At 36.8% G+C, this 21,952-nt stretch overlaps 2 protein-coding genes across 6 annotated transcripts in view; one reads left to right on the top strand and one right to left on the bottom strand.

Moving 5' to 3' along the window:
• Positions 1 to 1,707: 1,707 nt before the first annotated feature.
• Positions 1,708 to 5,322, bottom strand: LOC109091963 (centrosomal protein of 57 kDa-like). Of its 5 annotated transcripts, none has more exons than XM_042747398.1 (12): positions 5,118 to 5,322; positions 4,688 to 4,756; positions 4,472 to 4,608; positions 4,210 to 4,386; positions 3,976 to 4,097; positions 3,702 to 3,818; positions 3,478 to 3,573; positions 3,265 to 3,357; positions 3,064 to 3,135; positions 2,560 to 2,789; positions 2,325 to 2,469; positions 1,708 to 2,194 (listed from the first exon to the last, which is right to left on the bottom strand). In XM_042747398.1, exons 2-12 carry the CDS (start codon positions 4,750 to 4,752, stop codon positions 1,946 to 1,948), a joined length of 1,503 nt encoding a protein of 500 aa, XP_042603332.1. In that variant the 5' UTR covers positions 4,753 to 4,756; positions 5,118 to 5,322; the 3' UTR covers positions 1,708 to 1,945. The 5 variants fall into 5 exon arrangements, with proteins under 5 accessions (XP_042603332.1, XP_042603335.1, XP_042603334.1 ...); XM_042747401.1 differs by having other exon boundaries at positions 4,472 to 4,622; positions 5,118 to 5,321; XM_042747400.1 differs by lacking the exon at positions 4,688 to 4,756 and having other exon boundaries at positions 4,472 to 4,622.
• A 716-nt stretch (positions 5,323 to 6,038) lies between these two features.
• Positions 6,039 to 21,952, top strand: part of LOC122141128 (sestrin-1-like) — a 44,785-nt gene continuing 28,871 nt past the window's right edge. Inside the window, exons 1-2 of the mRNA XM_042747395.1 lie at positions 6,039 to 6,181; positions 6,697 to 7,014. Of these exons, the coding sequence (XP_042603329.1) occupies positions 6,739 to 7,014 (276 nt within the window). The 5' untranslated portion in view covers positions 6,039 to 6,181; positions 6,697 to 6,738. The remainder of the gene's footprint in view (positions 6,182 to 6,696; positions 7,015 to 21,952) is intronic.

Genomic DNA, 21,952 nt, shown 5'->3' on the forward strand with positions numbered 1-21,952 from the left:
GATGGCCAAATTTTTCTTATTTTGTTGAAATATATATATTTTATTCCATTTAGTTCTGCCCTTCGTAAGCAACAGAAGATACTTGTATGTTTCCCGGAACACAAATTAAGTACAATTTACCTTAATCTTCAAAATTCCAAAAGTTTTCGACCCCCAGCTCTTAATGCATCTTGTTTCCTTCTGGAGCATCAATAAATGTTTGGACTTTTTTTAATAGTTGTGTTTGAGTGCCTCAATTGTCCTCAGTGTGAAAAGATGTATCTCAAAATCATACAGTCATTGCTGGAAAGGGTTCAAATATGCAAAGATGCTGGAAAACTGAAGAATCTGCAGGACCTTAAAGATTTTTCTGAAGAACATTTCTCAGTTTAACTGTTCAGAACAAACAAGGGACTCATGCACAACCATCACAAAACAGAAAGACAGTCGTGGATCATCCAGGTAACCACACACAGTATTAAGAACCAAGGGTTCCCAAACTTTTGAATGGGGTTATTTTAATAATTTCAGCATTTTTTTTGTCTTGTGGACTAAATGTAAACATCTTTTATGTACAATATCTTACCCAGGACAGTACTAAATAAAAAAATAACATGCATTTAGTATGATCTCTCTAATTTTTTTGAAAATTGTTCACATTTTCACAGATTCTGCAAGGGGTGCCCAAACTTTCAAGCCCCACTGTATATATACTCTAGGAATATAGAGGTGGAGAAACTCTTATTATTGAGAATAAAGAGCCTTGAAATAAGTTTACATTCTCATTAAAATGTATTTTAATCCCTGGACTATATTTAATCTATTTCAATGTCACTGTGTCCTAGAAAACAGTCCTTAAACACACACACTGTAATGTTTAACTAACAGGATATGCGCTCACCCTGAGGGTCAGCTCTATTTTTGCTTACTTTGCATCAAATGCCTAGATTTTTTCTCTTGACAGGATGTGCATGTGTTGAGATTCAATGTTTTCCCTCATACCACACTACTGAAAAGAAGACTATAAAGGTCATGAATCATTTAAGATAAATACAAGGATACAAGGACATTTTGCATGATGCACTGTAACAACCAGTCAAAACCGGTTAACATGCCAAAATCATAATCATGGATTGTGAGCACCAAGAATCAGTGATATTACATTGTGTTTTTGCCAGTACTTCCAGTATTCAAATGAGTTTATGCAATATTGATTTAATCTGTACTGTGTCACAGAGCATAATCCAATAAGACCGTATGAACAAAACAGTCCATCTTTTTTGCCTGGTTACATGTAGAATGCTTTTGTTCATTTTTGTCATCTGCTCTCCTCTCTTTTATATTTTTTCATATTTGTGGTCTTTCAAAGTTTAAACCTGGTGACCGTCATCACTTGTGGTTGTATGTAGATAGGTTGTATGTGGGAGAATGGGATCATTTTGTTAAACTGTAGAAAACAATGTGTCAGCCGCACAAAAGCTGATGCTGCAAGAACACTTTTTTTTTTTCCCCTCACGTTTTTCAGCACCATCACTACCGTTCTTGGTGTTACTTTCTCACACTTGGAATAGAAGAAATAAATAAAAAGTCTTACAAACAGGCCTTTTTTCATTATTTAGTGATTGTGTAAAATGTGTTAAAACTGTATGACAGAACTTAATTCTATCCACTGGATGGTGAAAAGTGACCAAAGTTTAGACTACAGATAAATAAGAAGCCAAGTTGGTCTGTACTATAAATATATGTAGATATTTTATTTACAACTTATTCAAACAAAAAATATTAACAACCAATTAAAAATCTCATTCTCAAAGTCATTCAGACTTATGTAGGTTTTTGGAGTGAAATCAAATGATTCAGTGTTTTCTGATCTTCTGAGGGCAAATTTCATTTGGTATCATTCCAGTGTCCTCTTGAGGTGCTATAACTCTTCTAAGCCCCGTATGTGTGTTTCAGGACAATGTAACTACGTCTCCCATGCAATGTCCTGTCTGCGGAGGCTAGAGCAAAGTTTCTGTCTCTCTCTGAGGAGCCTTGGGGACTCTTGACTGCTCCTGCTCTGTTTCTGTCCCGTGCTGGCCGAGGCTTTGACAGGGGACGGTGGCAGTGGTTGCACCCCACTCTGTGCCCTGGTTTTGCCCTCTACACTAGCAGCCCTATGATGCTTCTGCTGCTTTTGCCTGGGGCTACAAGATGGCTGGGAGAGTTTCTGAACCTACAGGAAAAACAGCTTGATATACATCAGTGTTTTCTGTAGGACGTTTTTATTTAAATACTATTACAAACTAAAAAAAACTGTTGATATTGTAATGTGTAACTTCAACTGTAACAAAGTGCGAACTTACTGTTTGCTGACGCTTGCGCAGTTTGGAGATTTGAGCTGCTTTCTCCTCCATTCTCTTGACAAGACAGTCCAGCTCTCGCTCCAGATCATCACGAAGCTCTTGTTTAGAGGTCTCGTCTATCTGCTTGACAAGCTCCTGGTGTTCACTGTCACACACAATGTTCACATTGTATCCTACTGTCCCTGTCAATGCATTACAAAAACTAGTATTGATGGTCAAGACTAGTGTAACTCACAAGCTCATCTGTCCCAGTTCATCCTGAAGGGTGACCAGAAGATCAGAAAGGCTGCCCAGTGTGGAAGCTGCTTTGCTGGAGGAGGACCGAGGTCTGCGCTGGGCCTGCTGGTTCTCAGAAACTGACTTCTGCAGTGCACTGACTCTATCACACAGCTGTGGGTTTCTGTGCTTCATCAGGTGCAAAACACTCTGAACATTGGCATTGACTGAGTGACTGGGACTGGTCGACTGAGAGAGAGAGAGAAAACTGCTCAAGATAACATTTATTATTATCAGAAATACCGAATACACAGTTGCTGCTTAATATTTTTGTGGAAATTGTTTCTTTTTTCAGGATTATTTGATGAATAGAATCAATAGAATATAAATAAACAAATATTTGAAAAAAAAAAAAGAACATTTGTAACACCATAAATGTCTTCACTGTCACTTTTGTTTAATAATAACCATGTATAAATGTAAATTCTAATCAAGTTATGTGTTGGGGTGAGGTCATACTGACTGTTCCAGCCACAAACGGGAGGCGTTTAGACTTTGGAGTGGGAGGCACCTCCACCTTCATCGAGGAGGGCTTCTGACATAACATGAAAGAAGAAAATATTATTAACACAACTCACTGCAGAATACATCTGTAGTATTCTGTTCTGTCAATATACTGCCACCTTGTGCTCATTATACATTACTGCAGAGTATTTTTTTTTACCTTGCAAGAGGCCTTTTCTTTCTTCTTTTTCTTGCCTTTAGGTTGAGTCAAAGCAGAAAAGGAGAGGAGATTGTTTTCAAGCTCTCGTTGCAACTGATGCCAAGAAAAGCAAAGAGACAGCATGAATGCATGAATTTTAAAAATGGCTTTTTAATAAAAGTTACTTTTTCTCTGGGGAAAGTTGATTTTTTGAGAATATGTTTGCAATTTTGCCTCTTTTTTTGTTGCTACCTCCTCTGCTTTCTCCTGCACAATTTTGCGTTCATGTTGCTCCTCTAAAAGTTTCTGTTCTAAGAGCTCAATCTTCCTCTGTAAATTAAAGACACCACAACAGATTGAAAAAAGAAAACTGTGTCCATGTAGATTTTTTTCCTCCCAAATTACCTGAGTGCATATAGAGCAGGTGGATAGCCAATGTGCATATCATATGTTTGTACCTCAGCTATAGACTGTGTTCTTGTGAGTTTAAGATACTCCTTTTCCAGTCTTTCCAATTTGTTGAGCTGTGTCTGCATTTGTGGGTCTGTGTGTGTGCTTTCCCTACACACGGAGTCCTAAAAACCAATCAGAACAGAGAAAAGGAGAAAATGAGAGAGATTAAAAGAGGCTGTGTTTGTACACAAGCTGTATCTTTTCATATGAGAATTTACAAAATGTTTAAGCTCTTGGAAAGTAGTGCACAATCTCTTTTGGTTTTGTCTGATTGCTCACCTGTCTGTGTGTGTGAGTGATTCTCTCTCTCTCTGCGCACTCCACCATTTTCATCATGTAGTCGAGCTGTTTTTCCAGCAGAGAGCAGCGTGTTTCCGTGGAATGAAGCTTGGAAACCAGCTCTGAAAGGAAGAGGAGAAACAAAAACAATTTTGTACACACTAATTTAATACAGTGCTGGACTTTCTGATTTATTATTCAAACAGACTGAAACCTGCTGTGGAACACTTTTACCTTTCCTCTGTGTAGAGTGTTTCTCTTGTGTGTTGTGATCCGGTTCTCTCTGTGCAGAAGCATCCGCCTGATGTCGAACAGTCTTCGAGAAATGCTGGACGTTGCTCTCTGCCTGAACTCTCTCCAGCTCCAAGCGTCGCATCTTCTCCTGCAGTGTTTTAAGGGCTGCTATCACTGCTGTTCAAACACAGGAAACATTTACATTTGGTTTTATATATTTGGTTACATAATATGGTCCTCGGCATCTAATATCTCAATTCACCTCTGCTTCCAGCATCAGGTACTGTCTGATAAAGCTGTGGGCTGATGTCCGGCACACCTGAGCTCTTTCTTTCCTGTGGATGTGTGGCTGTGTTCATGTACAGAGCTCTTGACAGCTTCTCTGGAGGTTGGTAAAAACTGCCAACATAACTCTGTTTAGATGGAGAGTCCAGATTTAGACTCTGTAATTCAGAAATCAAAAATTAACAGATTATACCTTTTTATGGCGAAAACCAACACTTTGGATGAGCGAACGATAATAATACAGTTATACCGAGTCATCGTCCTAACAGAAAAAAAAATTGCTGTTAAATAATACAATACAATACAGTCAGAAAACAGCAAAACTCACTAACGAAAAAGCAAGTTAGCCACATTGTTGTATAAAAGGATATTGTAACACTTTAAAGTCAAGATAACGTAACATTTGCTGGATAATTAATGAAATGGCTGTGTGTAGAAACCTAGAAAGCTACTTTCTAGGTTAAATAAACGTTTTACGAACCCAAAACTTGTTCTCTAGGTTGCTAACGTTACGTACAAAATGTGAATAAGCTAATAAGGCTAACGACTGTGATACAGCAATGTAAACATCGCTAAGAATAATAACAACCGCAATGAAGATATTTAGCATAAGGCATCTATACCTGATCTCTGAAGTGATCCATTATGAATTAGTATCTTCGTTACACATAAAAGACTAAATGATGCAGCCTATTCATCGAGGTACAGATGAATTAGTTGAAAGTATCCTCCTGTTAACAACTGTAGCCTACAGCGCCGCCCAGTTTCAAATTTCCCTCTTCCTTTACCGCTCTCAGTGGTTCCGCCTGCACACAATGACCACAGCTTCTACAATGTATATTCAGACAAGATAGATAGATAGATAGATAGATAGATAGATAGATAGATAGATAGATAGATAGATGGATTGATTGATTATATACTTTCAGCAATAAAGTGAGTTGACAATGCTGGAAATCTACTGCCCCAGGCACAACCTCAAGGTCTAGGTTATTTAATAAAAAAATAAAACCACAGATTTAAACTTATCCTTCTAGTTATTTCTAATAGTCATGTTGACAACATATTGTACTTGTCATTCAATTCTATTTTTATCGAGGATGCCTTCATATAATAATACAGAGGAACTTTGAAACAAAGAATAGGGCATTACCACTGATCATATATAGATCAGTGAGCATTACTCATACTTGTAAAACAGTAAGATGTGGCATAGTCAAAGCTATTCTGTTTTTAGAGATTAGCTCACATATTTTCTTTGAATAATATAGATTAATATCTGGTGAATGCTTTGCATTAATCATAAGGGTTTTTGAGATAAACAAGTGGTGGCGGGGCCCCTGCAGTTACCAATGTTTTTTTTGTGGCTATTGGTATTTGTAGTTCTGCATTGTATTTGTGCCGCCAGGAGAACGTTGATAGTAACTAGCGAATGAACTACAATTCCCTTTTTATTTGCATTGGGAGGCGCGGCCTGACAGGAACGCCTTTCTAATCGTTGATTGGTGCGCCGCGAGCATATCTCCACCCATCAGCTTTTTTGTAGAACACTATTGGACTGTGGTAACTGTCAATCAATTTTAACTCGAGCCGCTGTGCAAAGGACTGAAATCGACTGAGGAAGAGCCAGAGCGCAAGAAGGTCTCATTCAACGGCAGTGGGGACGAATACAGAGAATGTGAATTTAGTAAGTATTTTTTTATCTGACATATTTTCCCCATTTCTTTTTAAAATAGAACGCGCTTATTAATTACTGACCATACATGTGACTTTATTGTTTGTGTAACCTTTGAGGGATATTCTTGTTGACTAATAACAGAACTTGAGAACGTCATTCAACGGTTTTTTAGAATGTGTCTACTGTATAATATCATGCCCAGTGTTTCTTTGGTAAAATGACCAGTTTTTGTAGTTAAAAACTGTTAAGAATTTTTTTTCCCTTTACATTTGAAAATGTGTCAGTTCTTCTGTTTAAACAACTTTTGTTTGGTAAAGCATTCAGCACATTATAAATACACATCATTCGTATAATGCCTGCTAAGACATGCTCTTGCAAGTCTGTTTATACTAGCAGGAAAATATGGAACATTTTCGGTGGGATTTGCAGAATTCCTTTGCCAGCTTGAAGCAGAGATGATTGGTTTAGGATTATTTTAGTTGTATTAATAATTGGCACACATTTTTGTCTTATGCATGGCTCAGTCATTCAGGTGTATAACTGAAGAATAGTAGACTGTTACAGTGATGGATATGAGAGATGCTGCGGGAAGGTGGGATGCTCTGGGCAGTCGAGACTCGAGCTCCAGACACGCAGCGATGGAGCTCATTCACCAGGAGGTAATGAAGAGAATAGAGACCATGGGGCCGATACCGGACCCGCAGTCCTCCTCTCCCCCAGCCATGGATGACAGTCTGTCCAGTGATCTCAACGCTCTCCTGGCTCATGTCCTGATGCTCTCCAAACGGTGCCCTTATGAAGACATCAGGAAGAAATGCACGTGTTTGCTCCAGAAGGTTCAGGTCGGTACTTTAATAATTATTGAGTTAATAGTAAAGATGTTGATTGTATGTTCAACAATTTCTGTATGTGATCTATGTGTCTTTAAAAAAAGAAAACATCCTTGCAAATAATATGTTGGTGTATAATTTATGTTTGGTATAACATTTATGCAGACCAAGCCCCATGCATTTGTATATATGTATAGCCTATTGGTGGAAAGATATAAATTTCTTTACATCCATGAATTTTCCACAAAATTTTTTAAAATGATAACGTTAACTAGAAGAATAATTAAATATTTCATATACATTTTTTTTTCATATTATTTAATTATAATTATTTAGCTTCAGTTCAGTTTTGCTTCAAAAGACATATCAGTGATTTTTTTTTAAATAACAGAGTTCCCATGGAACTGTGAAGTGTGTTTTCCAGGCTTAAATTGTCTTGGAACTTTTGATAGTCAATATATTTTTCTATTTATGCTCAGTTTTAAGTATTTTTGCCTGGATAGTTACTTGTTGTTAGTGGGATATCTATAAAATGCTTTTTTTTTTTTTTTTTTATCCGAATCCATTCATCTCATACAACTGGGAAATCACAGAAAAGTCATTAAAATTGGTCAGAAACTGTGGGAATCCTTGAAGGGCCATTTATTCTTAAAAGGCAATTTGCAAGTAATAAATAAGTGGGATTTTTTGGTTTTGGCTCTGCCATTAAAATGTTCTCCTGGGATCCCATGTTATTTTCATTCAATTTCAAACCATACTAATATTATATATGCCAGAAACTTATAAGTGAAAACTGAGAGAAAATATAAGAAGAATATTTTGAGACTGCAGATAGACAATTTATGATAAGGTGAAGTGTAGCAGTTATTATGTTTTTTGTGTACACAAGCATGTGTTTGTTTATGTGGGATTACATGTACGCCACATCTTAAAATAGCTCTACCCGGCTTGAGGAAGCTAGGGGACTGGGTCATTTATTACAGTATTTGAGGCTTTTTGTGTCTCAGAGTTCACTGGAGGAGTCAGAGAGGATCAGGGGCTCTCCTTAGTCACAGATACTGTTTAAAGGTTTACCAGAACATCTAAATCTATTTGTCCATGTCTGTACATGTGATTGGCCATTATTTTCCTGTGATGCTAAAGTGTTGAGTATATTATTTTTCCAAAGGTTTACCATCATAGAGTCAGAGACGAAGCTTTAGATGTCAGAATATTAACATGTACTTGTTGAAGATTGCTTTGTTAGTGTTATTTTTTTGGATCAGCAACTTGATAATTAACACAGATGTGTGATTAATTAACGCAAAATGTCACATTACTAAGAATATGCAAAGACACAAGACACGTTCACAAATAGTTTTAGATCATATACACATATATATATATATATATATATATATATATATATGTGTGTGTGTGTGTGTGTGTGTGTGTGTGTGTGTGTGTGTGTGTGTGTGATATTTTCCCATTCTATTTATACGAAGCCCTCTCTTTGCATAAATAAGTTTTTGTTTTGTGTTGTTAGATGACAGGATGTTCCTCCCTTGTTTTGTGTTGACCTTTTAACCCTTTCTGCTTACTGTATCAGTGGTAAGCCGTCTGCTCTAATATCTGGAATTAGGGGATTCAAGGGGCTATGACAAATGAGGCCACAGCAGCAGAGAAAAAAATAAAATTGACCTTTGATCCAGAGAGCACCACACAGATGCTGGCAGGCATAGACAAACTCAGGATGTGACCTCAGAAAGCAGTAATCCAAGAATAAAATGATTACTGATATACTACAGCATTGTTTTGCCATTGTGGTTGGTGCAGCCCACTTGCTTGATACCACACTTACAGGATGTGTCCTCTGGTTGTGCATCCCACCTGAATGAGTTGCACCTGAATGGGCATTGTTCATTGTGAGTGTGTTTATGTGTGTGTGCGCACTAATACATGTTTCTGCAGTGATACGCCCTGAGAAGCTGTGGATAGAGAGAGAGATCTAGGTCAGTGTCAGTCCACTGGTCTGAAAGGAGTTTTAGAAATGATGTAAGATGCCCATATTTCCTAAGGCCCGTATTTTGTTCGTTATGGCTCATAGTGTCATATTTCTCATTTGCAGGTGGTGCTAGCTGTCTGTGAATTAAAAATTCTTACTTAACTTTGCAAATGATATACACAAATATGATTTGATGAATAATACTGATATTTATGTTCCCATATTACTTATTTTGATTATTATAAGGGCATTTTCGGTCCAAGCAAAGGTGTTTTCCCCTAAATATGAGCTTTCAAGACACCAGGCTTCCTAGAATAATGTTACAGTACAGTGCTGAAAATTTTCAATATAGAGAAGTAAGACATGTTTCAGAAAGCTGTAGAGGACTGTATTTGTTGCCCACCCAGGCTTTGAAAATGATTCCTTCCCTCAGGTCTTAAATTAGCTGTGGGCCTTGTGAGGGTCATGCGGATTGGATGTGAGTTTGCGTGTGTATGGCGCGTGTGTGTGTTTGTTATGTGTATGAAAGCTGGGTGTCACCATGGTACTTGGCACCAGTTTAGTGAGCTGGGTGCTAGTAATGTTAAGTCTACATGTCTGCAGTCTTAGTGGTGGTGATTTTCTAATGCAAAATTATTTAATCCGCTATTGCATGCATTAAAGCAATGTTAAAATATTTAATTCAGTTTTCTTGCATAAAATAGGCCTCATTAATAAAACAATTTTAAACATTTCAAAGTCTCAATCTTATTTGATCAAAAATACAGTAATAAGGCAATATAATGAAATATTAACATTTAAAATAAATTGTTTTCTATTTTTACATGTAATTTTTCCTGTGATGGCAAAGCTACATTTTCAGGAGCCATTACTCCAGTCTTCAGTATCACATGATCCTTCAGAATTCATTTTAATATGGTGATTTGGTGCTTAAGATTCTTTTTTTTCTTCAGGTTTCTTTTATGAAAATAGCTTTTCACATGGCAATTATTTCCCCTTAACAGTATACTATGCCTAAAATACCAAAACATAGCCATCAGGATGTAGTGCGACCAAAAGAGCCTTTTATTATAAGTCTTCTCTTCATTATTAACAATTTTATTGCCATTTTGTATGCACTGAAGATGAAAATGTGATTGCAGACTGGTGAAAATGGGTTTGTCACCCTAAGGCAGCATTGTGCAATAGAGGGTTAAGCAAGCAAAAAAGAAAAGGATAAACAGACACTTTATTTATACTTCACCTTAGAGAATATAAATGGAAAGCAATCTGCAGACTGTGTTTTCTCCCCATTTAAGGAAGGGGGGTAACATGACAGCATGGAGTTCTGTAGCACAACAACCCCAGGATTGGGGAGGGGGACTTGTTTGTGGTAACTGCCCTGAGGGGAGCGGGAAATTCTTAGAAACCTCTCTCAACTCTAGGAATTGAGGAATGGTACTGCCCTAGAGGAATGGTGCCTATTTGGATGTGAAAAATGGCCTTGTTCCAAAAAAACAAGTCTTTGGATAGAAAATGGAATGAAATACATACACTCCCCCAAATACTCAGTACACAACATAACACCACACAGTTAGCACTTTGGCTTCTAAGATGGTGTGTGTAATGCATATGTGACATTTTTTTCTTTCCCCTGCTGGTTCGGTCTGAGAGTGTTATGAGCGTTGTTAATGCTTTTATGAGTGTGCTGTTAATGCCACTTCTGCTGATCTGCACAAACACCTCATGAAATAAGTAGGATGAGGAAAGCGGTGCAGATGAAATACAGAATCTGCTGTTGACAGAATTACAAATGTGAAAGTTGAAGACATTCTAGCAGAAAGATGAGGACGAAGCAAGTGAGCACAATTTTTTTGTTGGATGTTATGCTGTGTACAAGGATCAGATTACAGCCCATCTGTTGTTGATTAATATGAATGAATGCATGTAAAGCTGTGCACATGGATCTATACAGGATTTGATTTGGGAAAAATTGTAAACTTTTACATGTTATAGTTAGTTTTGGAATCGACATAGCAGATCAAGTCCCAGTGGTCAGGGAGGAGACCTATTTTTTTAGATTACGTCAAATGTGTGCAGCGGTATTGACTTTTACTCAAAATGGCATTGAAATCATGTCATAAATGTTATATAAAAGCTGTGTTTGGCCACTGGACACCGTGACAATACTGTGGTGATTTGGTGAGTTACCACAAAACCAAGTTTTTCCCATAGTGTAAAATTACGAACACCAGAGGGTGCCATTACCTCATAATAAAACCACTTACTGACTTGCCTTCCTTAAGCTTGATACAGCGGAAATTTCCACCACTTGACCTAAATGCTTGCAGAACTGTTTTATTTCTTTACTCCTTGTCTCAAGAAAACAAATAGGATTAGATTGCTAAATGTATGTCTACAATAACATTATATCCAAATACCAGTTGCTCAGCTGGCAGACCCATTACATTGAAGCAAAATTACATCACAACAATGTTTATTGGCATGATCTTCACTAACAACTATACTGAACTGTGATGTCAAAGGCAAGGAAAAAAATATCAAGTTAATGCTTTTAAGATCCCTCCAAACAAGGATTGGCTATTGGTAAAACATCTACTGAATTATAATTTACTATGCTTGCAGATGCTATTTATTTCGAATGCACAGCTATTTTTGAATTGCTGGATGATTTATTTGCAACATCAATCAGCAAGGTCTGTGCTATCCAGCCAAACTTTATCCCCTTGGGATAAATAAGTGAACATGTATGTCAGTGTGTCATAAGTATAAAGATTGGAATGCTTAGTTTAGATTTTTTTTTTTGTACTGTAAATGTTAAATATGGAGCTCATAGATATTTGTGTTTGTGTGTGTGTGTGTGTGTGTGTGTGTGTGTGTGTGTGTGTGTGTGTGTGTGTGTGTTAAAGAGAGTGTTTGGAAGAGAAAACCAACATTTTAATCAAGCACATCATGGACAAGTTCTGGACACTTTTTTTTGTTGTGAGAAGTACTTTCCCATGATAGCCATCTATCCATAAAACCACAAATGAAGCATTTCCTATGTTCTGTGAAGTGCATGTTAAACCCAGGCAGCTGTATTTTAGTTTATATTGGTGTAAGCACTACTGACATCTCAATGCTTTTCAATGAATCTTTCACATTTAAGGTGTTCTTTGTGTTTCTATGAGAGTAAACTGATTCAGTTTATTGAAATAAACATCTGCTTTCATTCTTTAGACATAAATCCATTTTGGTGTAACCTTGAAGTTGGAGACTGACATTTTGATACATCATCACTTGTGTCAGATGATCACAAACCTGATGGAACAAACAACCTTGAGAAGTTTCCATCTTCGATTATGGCCACATCCGGGGCACCAGAAGTGGGGGTGATAAGTTGATTTTATATGCTGTATTTTTGCAAATAAAAAGATGCAACGTGAGCCACAGCCACATGTGCCACAGAACCCACGTGTAACCAGACCCAAAGAGGAAGTGGTATTATTTTTTGTGTGTGTGTGTGTTGTTATAGAGCATAAGAATGTCATAGGTTAAAAAAAAAAACGGAAATTCGAGGGATGTGAAATAGAGAACAGAAATAGACTGAGTTGTCAGGCGAAGTAGAAGAAGAAATCTGTTTAGAGATTGGATGGTCTGGTGACTGTGGGATACTTTGAGTCAAAAACCTAAAAATATTAAAATTGACCATTAACCGTTATTGCATCACACTATCCATGTGCATTCTCTCCATAGCATCACATTTTGATATTCTAAAGTAACATCTGCTTTGATCCCAGTATTTGAGCTTTATGGAAGCCATTTTCATTTCCTGTGTAATTTTATTTTCATTGGAAAACTACAGAAAAAGAAAATGGCAGGTGTAGGATGGAAAACCCTCTTCATTGTAATAAAGCCCCCCTATATATGTGTGTCATTTTCCACTGGATTGGCAGAAACGATTTTCTGCAGCCATTGTGAAGTCACATTTTGCAGTAACACTATGTTCTAAAGTTTGACAGAAGCATGACGCACAATCCTTGGCCAACATGGGTGAAAGAGCGTGCCTCTTGAGGAATGCTGAGATTACATTTCTGTGTTTACATTGTGCATTGGGATTGAATCTCTGGTTAATGCAACAGTGGAACAGGTCTTTCATGCTTATAGAGTCAATTCACGTCATTCATCCTTGCAAGTAGCATCTTCTTCTTTGTTGTGATTTGATGCCAGTCTCAGTGTTTAAGCATCTCAGCAGGTCTTCTGAAAGAACCTGTGGAAAGCTTGGAAAGCTTTCTTTGATGGTTATATCACTCTTAGCCTTTTGCTGGTACAAAGTGTACATAAATTGGAACCCAAACAGCTTGGCATGCCTGCAAGCAACAGATCACTGTGATGTCTGAGGCAGTGAGAAGTTGAAAAATGAGAAAAATGAAGTCAACAAAGATGAAAAGACAAACTCATTCATAAGTAAACTTTGAGAGGTGGAACATTTAAAAGTTGAATAAAAGGAGTGAGAGATGACTCACATCTAGAGAGAGATAGGGAGAGTGAGGAGTGAAGAACAGGAAGAACAGAAAACAGGGCTATCAATTTCGTAACCTGAATGTTAGCCATGTTTATGTCTCCCTCTAGACCCTTGGCATTTTCCGCCTCTCTGATCAAGCTCACATAGTGCTGGTACTTTGGTACAATGCTCATACTTAAAAATGTAATGATACCGGTCTTTCTGTTATATCTGTTGTAACTAAATACATTAGGTGGAATAATTAACAAGATTAAAAAATACTTTTAGAATACATTTAGTTTATTTTAATGTAATTAAATTTTGAATTTTTATTAATAATGTGTGTGGTGTGTGTGTGTATATATATTATATATATATATATATATATATATTAAGTTTAAATATTAAATATTTAAATATTCCTTGGATTTTTTTACTTTTTATAAACTGTGTTTTAAGAAGCACATTTAATTTGTCAATAATTTATATAATTTATTAACTTTTTGTTATTAGTAATTGAAAATATAAATATATATAAATTTACTGTTATTATTATATTAAATGAGTTAAATAGTGCTTTTTTTTTTAGGTGTTGGTAGATCACGTCAAACTCTGCTCCTGGAGGGCCACTGTCCTGTAGAGTGTAGCTCCATCCAGTTCCGAAACAACACCTGCGTAAAAGTTTCTAGTAATCCTGAGACCTTGATTAGTGATTCAAGTGTGTTTAATTAGGGTTGGAGAGCTAAACTCTACACTACACTGGCCCTCCAGGGACTGATTTTGATACCCCTGGTATAGACAGTGAAATATTTTTGTATGTCCATGCTTTGTTTTGACCAACATTTGATTGTAGAAAGATCACAGAGCTTTTTCCAAGCTAATCAACATAATCAAAGTGTCACTCTCATCTGAGTTTCCTTACCTTCACAGCAACCTATCTGAGCCACAGAAATAAACAACTGACAGGCCTGCACAGGTTCAAGCATACAAAAAAAACCTAATATGGCATTTTGAATGCTGTGCTTGGCGAGGTATGGCTTGATTGCTCTGCCAAGCGGATGGCTCTTAGGACAGGTTTGAATAAGTGACCCACCTCTAACCCTGATTTAGCAACACGTGTGACGGGAGCTGGTGCTGAGTCATTCGATAACACATTGCACACATTTAGGGAAGAGTGTAACAAAACAATTGCGCGATATTCGTCTCTCTCATGAACGGCAGTCTGGTTTTCTTGTTAGTGTGTCTGTGTGTGTGCGTGCTGTTTTGTGTTTTTCAGGCAGACAAAACCCCTTTGAAGACAGCAGTCCTGACATTATTGGTATGTCTGGATATGCTTGTATTTTTAGTTGAGGTTTCCACAGCAGTGTCACCTGCCACCGTCTTCTCTGTCTGGACGTGGGCAGTGTGGTCAGCTGTCTGACAGTCTTAAGATTTTCATGTGACATTATTTTTTTATACAGTATTTATTTAACAACTGAAGGTTAATATCAACCCCAAAGCCACACAGTGGGCCTTATGTGCATTGTTTTCAGTTAGTAGCTGTTGCTAAAAGATATTGCGATTTTATTTTTATTTCAAAAGGAATCTTTTTTCTTTTATACATTTTTCCAGTGATTTGAGAAAACACATAAACTAGCTCTTTAATATAAATCAGGTGTAAAGAAAGACACAAGAGCTTGCTACGGAGCCAAAATGTGTTAGCAAATAGCTTGACTGATAAATTTGTCAGCTATGGACTGTGTTATGCAATGGCCCTAGTTGAATATGTTGCAGTATGATATGCATCCAAGACTGTTAGCTTGCTTCTGACGATCATAGACTTCATAACTTGGACCATTACCTTATGTGAACTCATTGGATCATGTGTGTGGGACAGTTTTAGATGCACACGTTATAATGTTCTTGTTTTAGAGCTTGAACTAGAACGATCTTGATGTCTAGAATGACCTTACAACAGATACACAAGATTTGTGACATGGTTTAAATTGTGGCATGTCAAAAACTATTGTAAAACTAAATATTAATTAAACCCTAATTATTTCCCCCAACTTTATTTGAAATAAAACCATTTGGTTTACAAATATTTGTAGGGTTGAATTTGATGTTACATAAGTAACTATAGGCCTACCATCAAAACCAGGTTGTGTTGTTCTCTGGTGTATGGATATGTAGTTAACTGTAGTTCTCTAACCATACACTACTGTTCAAATGTTTGGAGTCAGTAATTTTTTTTTTTTTTGAAGCAATTAACAATGGATGCAAGGATGCATTAAATTGATCAAAGATGACAGTAAAGACATTAAAATGTCTAAAAGAGATTTATTAAAATAGGAAATAGTTTTTTAACTGTAATATTTCACAGTATTACTTTTAGTTTTTTAGTTTTTTCATCAAATAATCACAGTGTTGGTTAGCAATATTATTATAATAGACATAATACATATAATAAAAACTGACTGTTGTCCCTGGCAACCTATCTTTTACATATAGCTGTGCCAATTTAATGTCTCTCTTATCACTTCACGTTCTCTCCGTATCAGGGGCCTGATCATCCTGTCTGAGTTTATTTTGTGTAAATGACCGACTGACTTTATAGCTGGATTGAATTAACACTGAGTGTGTATGTGTGTTTTAACTCCATCAGTAGCGCTAATGGCCAGGTGTTATTGCTTCTGTTCAGTACAGATAGTGCTTTCAGTTGGAGTTATGGGCTAGCCCCACCCTCCGACCAGCTTACTTAATAACTGTCATCAGTATGTGTAAGTGGGGCAGTGGGGTTCTGAATACCTTCCAATATGGGAGTCTATTTATGCCAGATCCTGACCTCTGCTTCATTAGAATAATAAATCAGTAGAGAGGGAGAGCGGGGAGAATGATAAAGAGAGAGGGAGATGATAAAAAGAAAGAGAAGGGGTACAATGATAAACAAGTAGCAATGTCACTCATAGACGCTGGCTCCACCCCCACTGCTCTCTTATTGGTTGAGATGAACAGCATGAGCGCACCATGATTGGCTGAGAGGATACACACCTCCAGAATCATAGAATGTGTTTGTGTCCTGTGTAAAAAAGAACATTGCTAACTGAAAAAAAGAGAGAGTGAGACAGAAGCATGTAGAAGATGGAAAGGGGGCTTGAAAAAAGGGGGTGTCGACCATATGGTTGAATATGTCCCAGAAATTTCTAACGAAAACGGAGAACTGTTTTGTTTTCTGTGATGCCTGGGAGACAAAAGGAGTTGACCCACATTAGACCGCTGATTCTCCCTGCATCCTTAGCTACTCCCTTTATTGCCCCTGTTTAGGCATTCCTGGAATCATATCCCAAGTAGCTCCCATCTGCCAAATTTTTTTTCTGCACTTAGAAAAAAACCCCACCATACTAACAAAACATGCATTCATGGTACATCTACTTTTGATTAAGGTATTTCATCATGAGGGAGTCAGACTTTTTGAGAGAAGTTTTATTTTAGTGTCATTCTTGTTTTTCTTCCCATTGGATGTCAATTTACCTAACTTGATTAGCTAATGCATTCAGTTTAATAAAGCCAATTGACCGTTCTAGTAAACAGAGATGTTGAGTGTAGAAAATCTGCAGATTTTAATGCATTAACAACAGGAAACTATCTGCATTGGAAGGCACGGGACCCTTCATTGTGAAAGAATCAAGACAAGCATACTTGTAGGTGTCTGTAACAGTGAGCAGTGCACATGTCTTTTTTGAAAATTGTGTTGTTTTTGAAGGCTTGATCTATTGCTGTGGTTGTGGCATGCCTTGCACTCTGTATGACCCTCTTTGTGACATTTTCTAGGTTGGTGCAAATGAGAAACAGGTCTGATACTTTGCATGGCTGCCATATTTTTGACTGATAAACATGACAAACGAGGAATACATAGAGTATTACTAAATAAATACATGCTCAAAACAACTCAAGTATGACGTACGTCCAGTTCACTGAGATACTGTACATAATTGCGTGGTATTTGGAGGGATGCATGATATTAAAATTCAGGCTGATAAGAAAAAAAATATATATTTTTCCTGTTCTGACCAATAATCAATAAATGGTCTAAATTAAATATTATCTAGATATTGCTAAATTTAGAGAAATTGAGCTGTAATATTGACTAATAGGATACCAATATATCATGCATCCCTATACGTTTGTTAAATTATTATGCTTTAATGCCATAAGAAGGTATATTTAATTGGTGTCATTGTTTATTAGTATGTTAGCAGGGGAGTTGAACCAAGCAGAAGGCTAGAGCTGATATGCCACATTTATCGCAGACCATAGCCGAGTGTTTGGGATTGCTGTTATCTAACTGATAGGCCTAATCTTAGTCATTATATGTGCTAATAGGAACAAATAAAGAGGCCAGTCTGATCACGGGACAACAAATTCTTGTGACTAAGCTAAATAGAGTTTTATATGCAAATAACGGTAGCAAAACCCAAAAGAGGAACATTTTTACACATTTCAAGCTGAGCGAGAGTCTGTGGCTTGTGAGGGCACATTTTGTACTGTCTGTTTGTCTTTGTTTGGTTAGCTGCTAGTCGTTTGGACATGCAATATGACGGTCTAGATTCACCTGCCACCTGTCAGCACACATTACACTGAAGACATTTAGTGGCTCGCAGTGTTTTGGAAGCTGCTTTGAAACTTCCCAAGTTACTCATAATTAAAAGCAGTTAAATTGCAAGTGAAATGTTTTTACAAAAGCTACTAACATAAAATAGCTAATCTATATATACTGTATAAATTAGTGTGTGTGTGTGTGTGTATATATATATATATATATATATATATATATATATATATATATATTTAAGCCTGACGCAGTTATTAATTTTATGTCCTGCCCCACATTGTTTAAAAAGCAAATGCATTTGCACCCATTTGTGAGCCCATGGACATAATGGTCTGAAAACGAGAACGAAACCATTGACCAACCAAAACCTGGTCTAAAGTCAATGGCGCAGTATTTTTATTTTAAATAAACTATTATTTATCATGCACTAACAGATCTGTTTCCTCTCTGGAGACGCGTTCAGTCATTGCGCTTGCAAATTCCGCCATGTAAATAGCGAATTCACCAAGGCGCGAGCGCAACTTGCACTTAAAGGGAATGGAAGATGAGACTCTGATTGGTTTAATACGTTATACCCAAAACACATCCATTACTCTTTAAGAGAACCCTTTTAGACCATGCACCGGGCGCGATGACCGTTTATCCCGTCATTAAACTAGCAAAAGTGAAGTCGAAAAAAAAACAATGGAAAAGCAGCGCAGTGTACTGTAAAACTGCATTGTGCGTGAACAGCCCCCTAACACTGCATTAAAAGAGTGCAAAACAATATCATCTTGTTGCAAGACTCATATGAACATTCCCTGGTGTGTAAGGCAAGTAGTAGTAAAGTCCAGAACAGGGTCAAGGACAGGTGTTAGTTACCCTTGAGTTATGAAATGAATCCGTGGCACTTTCTCCCCACACCCCAATTGATCTACCCCAATCTTGGCTTGTTTACCATCTCAGGGTGAAGCTGAAGGAGTTGAGCTGAGGGGAGGGGAGTTGGTCTACGTGTGTTGTGTGACACAATAGAGAGAACAGGGAGAGGGGGCTCACATTGTGAATGAGGTAGTGGAAGTGTTTTTGAGCGTGATTCTGATCTCAAATGCCTGTTCCAACACAACACAATAGCCCCACCGTCTAGCTTTTAAAAGGGTAACTATAGGACAGGACGGACAGTGTCACAAACTTTTTGTCATAAAAATGCCTCAAATAGTTAAATACAATGCACAAAGTTTTACAATTACATCATTCTGCTATTGCATAAAATGTTTTGGGAACTTGACATACAGTACATTTACACTTTTGCACTATGGCTTCTAATGTTAGCAGACATTATAACTCTGTTGACACACACAAAGTTCCTCACATTCCCCTTCTCGTGTCAGTATGTGTTCTATGTGTGTTATCTCTGAATCCCCTCACCCCACCCCACCCCTCACATGTTTGTGTAGCAACTCCGTGCTCATTCTCATACTTAAGTCAATCTGTTAAGTAGCTGTGGAGACAAACAGCTCTAGTTTAGCAACAGGATAGAGAGAGAGAGCAAGTAAAGGAATACTGTTTTGAGAAATGCTGAAGACTGTGATTAGACCTCATTAGGTCTAAAAGGCCCTGAGCCTCACAGCTGAATGCAAGCCTCTGTGTGTGTTGATATGTGAATGTTTGTGTGAGTGCTCGCTTCCCTTCCCCCCTTAAACTCAGCTCTATACTGTTTTTTAGGCCTACCTGTAAGTAGACATGTTTAGACATGTTTGGAACAGTTTTTTGGGGGGGGGGGGTTGTTACATTTTTGTTGTTTTTCTTCATGTTTGATCTATTTTTAGCAGTGACATTGAAAATACACTACCTTTTAAAGTTTGGGGTCAGTAGGATAAGGATTTGTTTATTGATATTAAAGTCTTTTATGCTCCCCAAGGCTGCATTTATTTGATCAAAACCACAGTAGTAATGTGAAACATTATTTCAATTTAATATGAATTTGTTTAATTTCAGTATGTTTTAAAATGCAAGTTATTCATTAAGAAATCGTTCTCATGTGCTAATTTGCTGCTCCAGAATCACTTCTTATTATTATCAATGTTGAGAACACAGCTGCTTATTATTTTTGGGGAAATCGTGATTTTTCAAGATTCTTTGATGAATAGTAAAGAAAAAATAGAATTTATTTGAAATAGCAATCTTTTTTTACAGTATAAATGTCTTCTGTATTTTATACTGTGTATAAATATAATACTTTTTTGTGAATTTTGTATTAATAGTAGCACTATTATTATTATTAGTTTTTTTTGTTTTGTTGGGTCTGTTTTAGACTTTATATGGTTGATTGTGATTTATAACCTAAATTGGGAAATCCTTTATTATACTTTAAATATTTGTGCCTATACTCAATAAGCCCCAAAAAATCTTCAGTCAAGACAAGTCAAGACTACATTTAATGAGGTAATACTTCAGATACTTCAGACGTATACAAGATGCCCATGCTGTATTATATGACAATAATTTAATACAATACAAGCTTTACAGACAAAGCTGATCTATGAAGACAATTTGGATCTACTTTGGATAAAACAAATATTTACACTGTATTAAAATATTTCTTTGTCAGTTAGTAATATTGTGAATTTTGAAGTTTGACCTATGACCTCTCACACATACATGCAGTGATTTAAGTTCTTGGACATACTGTTTGTTTCAGTGTGTGTGTGTGTTTGGATGGGTAGTATGTGTGTAGGTTTTGCTCCACTGGTGTAGAAGAGGCTCTGTGTTTCAGGGATTCTTTAGGTAGAACAGCATGTTCTGTTTTTATTTTTCTTTCTTCTTTTTTTTTTTATAAAACAGGAAGTTTGTGTACTTAAGTGTCTGAGAGTGTTAGTGGTGTCTGGATCACTTGTTTTGTCCAAGATGCATGAATAAGCTGTTCGTAACTTTTTCAGTAGTTTCTGGCTTGGTTTGATGTGTGTTTTGAACTTTTTCCAATAGACTTGTATGTTTCTTCATCCTTAGAATCAATGAATTTTATACACATATTTATTTTGAGTTTTTCTTATGGCTCAGCACATATCAAATATCTAGCAAATATCATGTCACTGTGGGTGTCTATAATTTTATTTTTTAGGTGAGATAAAGGTAGAGCTGTTGACAGTCAGTGAGCTTAATGTAACTGCGTCCTGTAGAAACAAGCAAGAAGTGTGTAACCCTGAACAGGAAGTGCAGAAAAGTGTGATGGGTCTCACAGGATGTCATGCTGCGAATCAGAGGCTGTCTTTACCTTTGGGGAAATTCCCCTGTACCCTGATATAGTCACACAAAAACACACCATATTTAGGGCAATTAGAGTCAAATGTAACATGGGAGATAACAGATAGATAGAACAAAATATGCACACACACTGTTAAAACCACACACAAGCTCACATGCACAATTTTCTCACGCTTTTAAAGGTAGTATCCTTATAATGCTGCATTAGATATACCACTTACCAAACAACACGTGTCATGCACCATCTGTGGCCTAACTGATATCAACCTTGTGGCACACAAATTGATACATAACACTGAATCTTAAGCAGATGGCAAAGTAAGTTACTGTATTTTTTTTTCTTCAGTATGACAACAAAAGTCATTATCTTGGTAAATAAGTCACTTTTGACATCCGTCAAAGGAGATGTTATCTATTCTTCATGATGTACACAGATGGTCCAAAAATTACTCATGTAGGTTTTGTAACTAAATATTATGTTAAATTTAATATTAAGCTTAATAAAAATGTTAAAGGGATAGTTCACTCAAAAATGAAAGTTTGTCATCATTTACTCACCCTCATGTCATTCCAAACCTGTATGAGTTTGTTTCTTATGTTAAATATAAAAGAAGATATTTTGAAGAATGCTGGTAATCAAACAGTTGATGGT

The sequence above is a fragment of the Cyprinus carpio genome, chromosome B20 (genome assembly GCF_018340385.1).
Source record: "Cyprinus carpio isolate SPL01 chromosome B20, ASM1834038v1, whole genome shotgun sequence".
NCBI lineage: Eukaryota > Metazoa > Chordata > Actinopteri > Cypriniformes > Cyprinidae > Cyprinus > Cyprinus carpio.

Bases quoted from the DNA above. Each gene is read 5' to 3' on its own strand.
- LOC109091963 (XM_042747398.1), bottom strand. From the start codon at position 4,752: ATGACTCGGTATAACTGTATTATTATCGTTCGCTCATCCAAAGTGTTG. The intron at 3,574-3,701 runs GTACAAACATAT...TTTAATTTACAG, and splicing joins GAACACAGTCTATAGCTGAG to AGGAAGATTGAGCTCTTAGA. The intron at 3,136-3,264 runs GTAAAAAAAAAT...ATGTTATGTCAG, and splicing joins AAGAAAAGGCCTCTTGCAAG to AAGCCCTCCTCGATGAAGGT.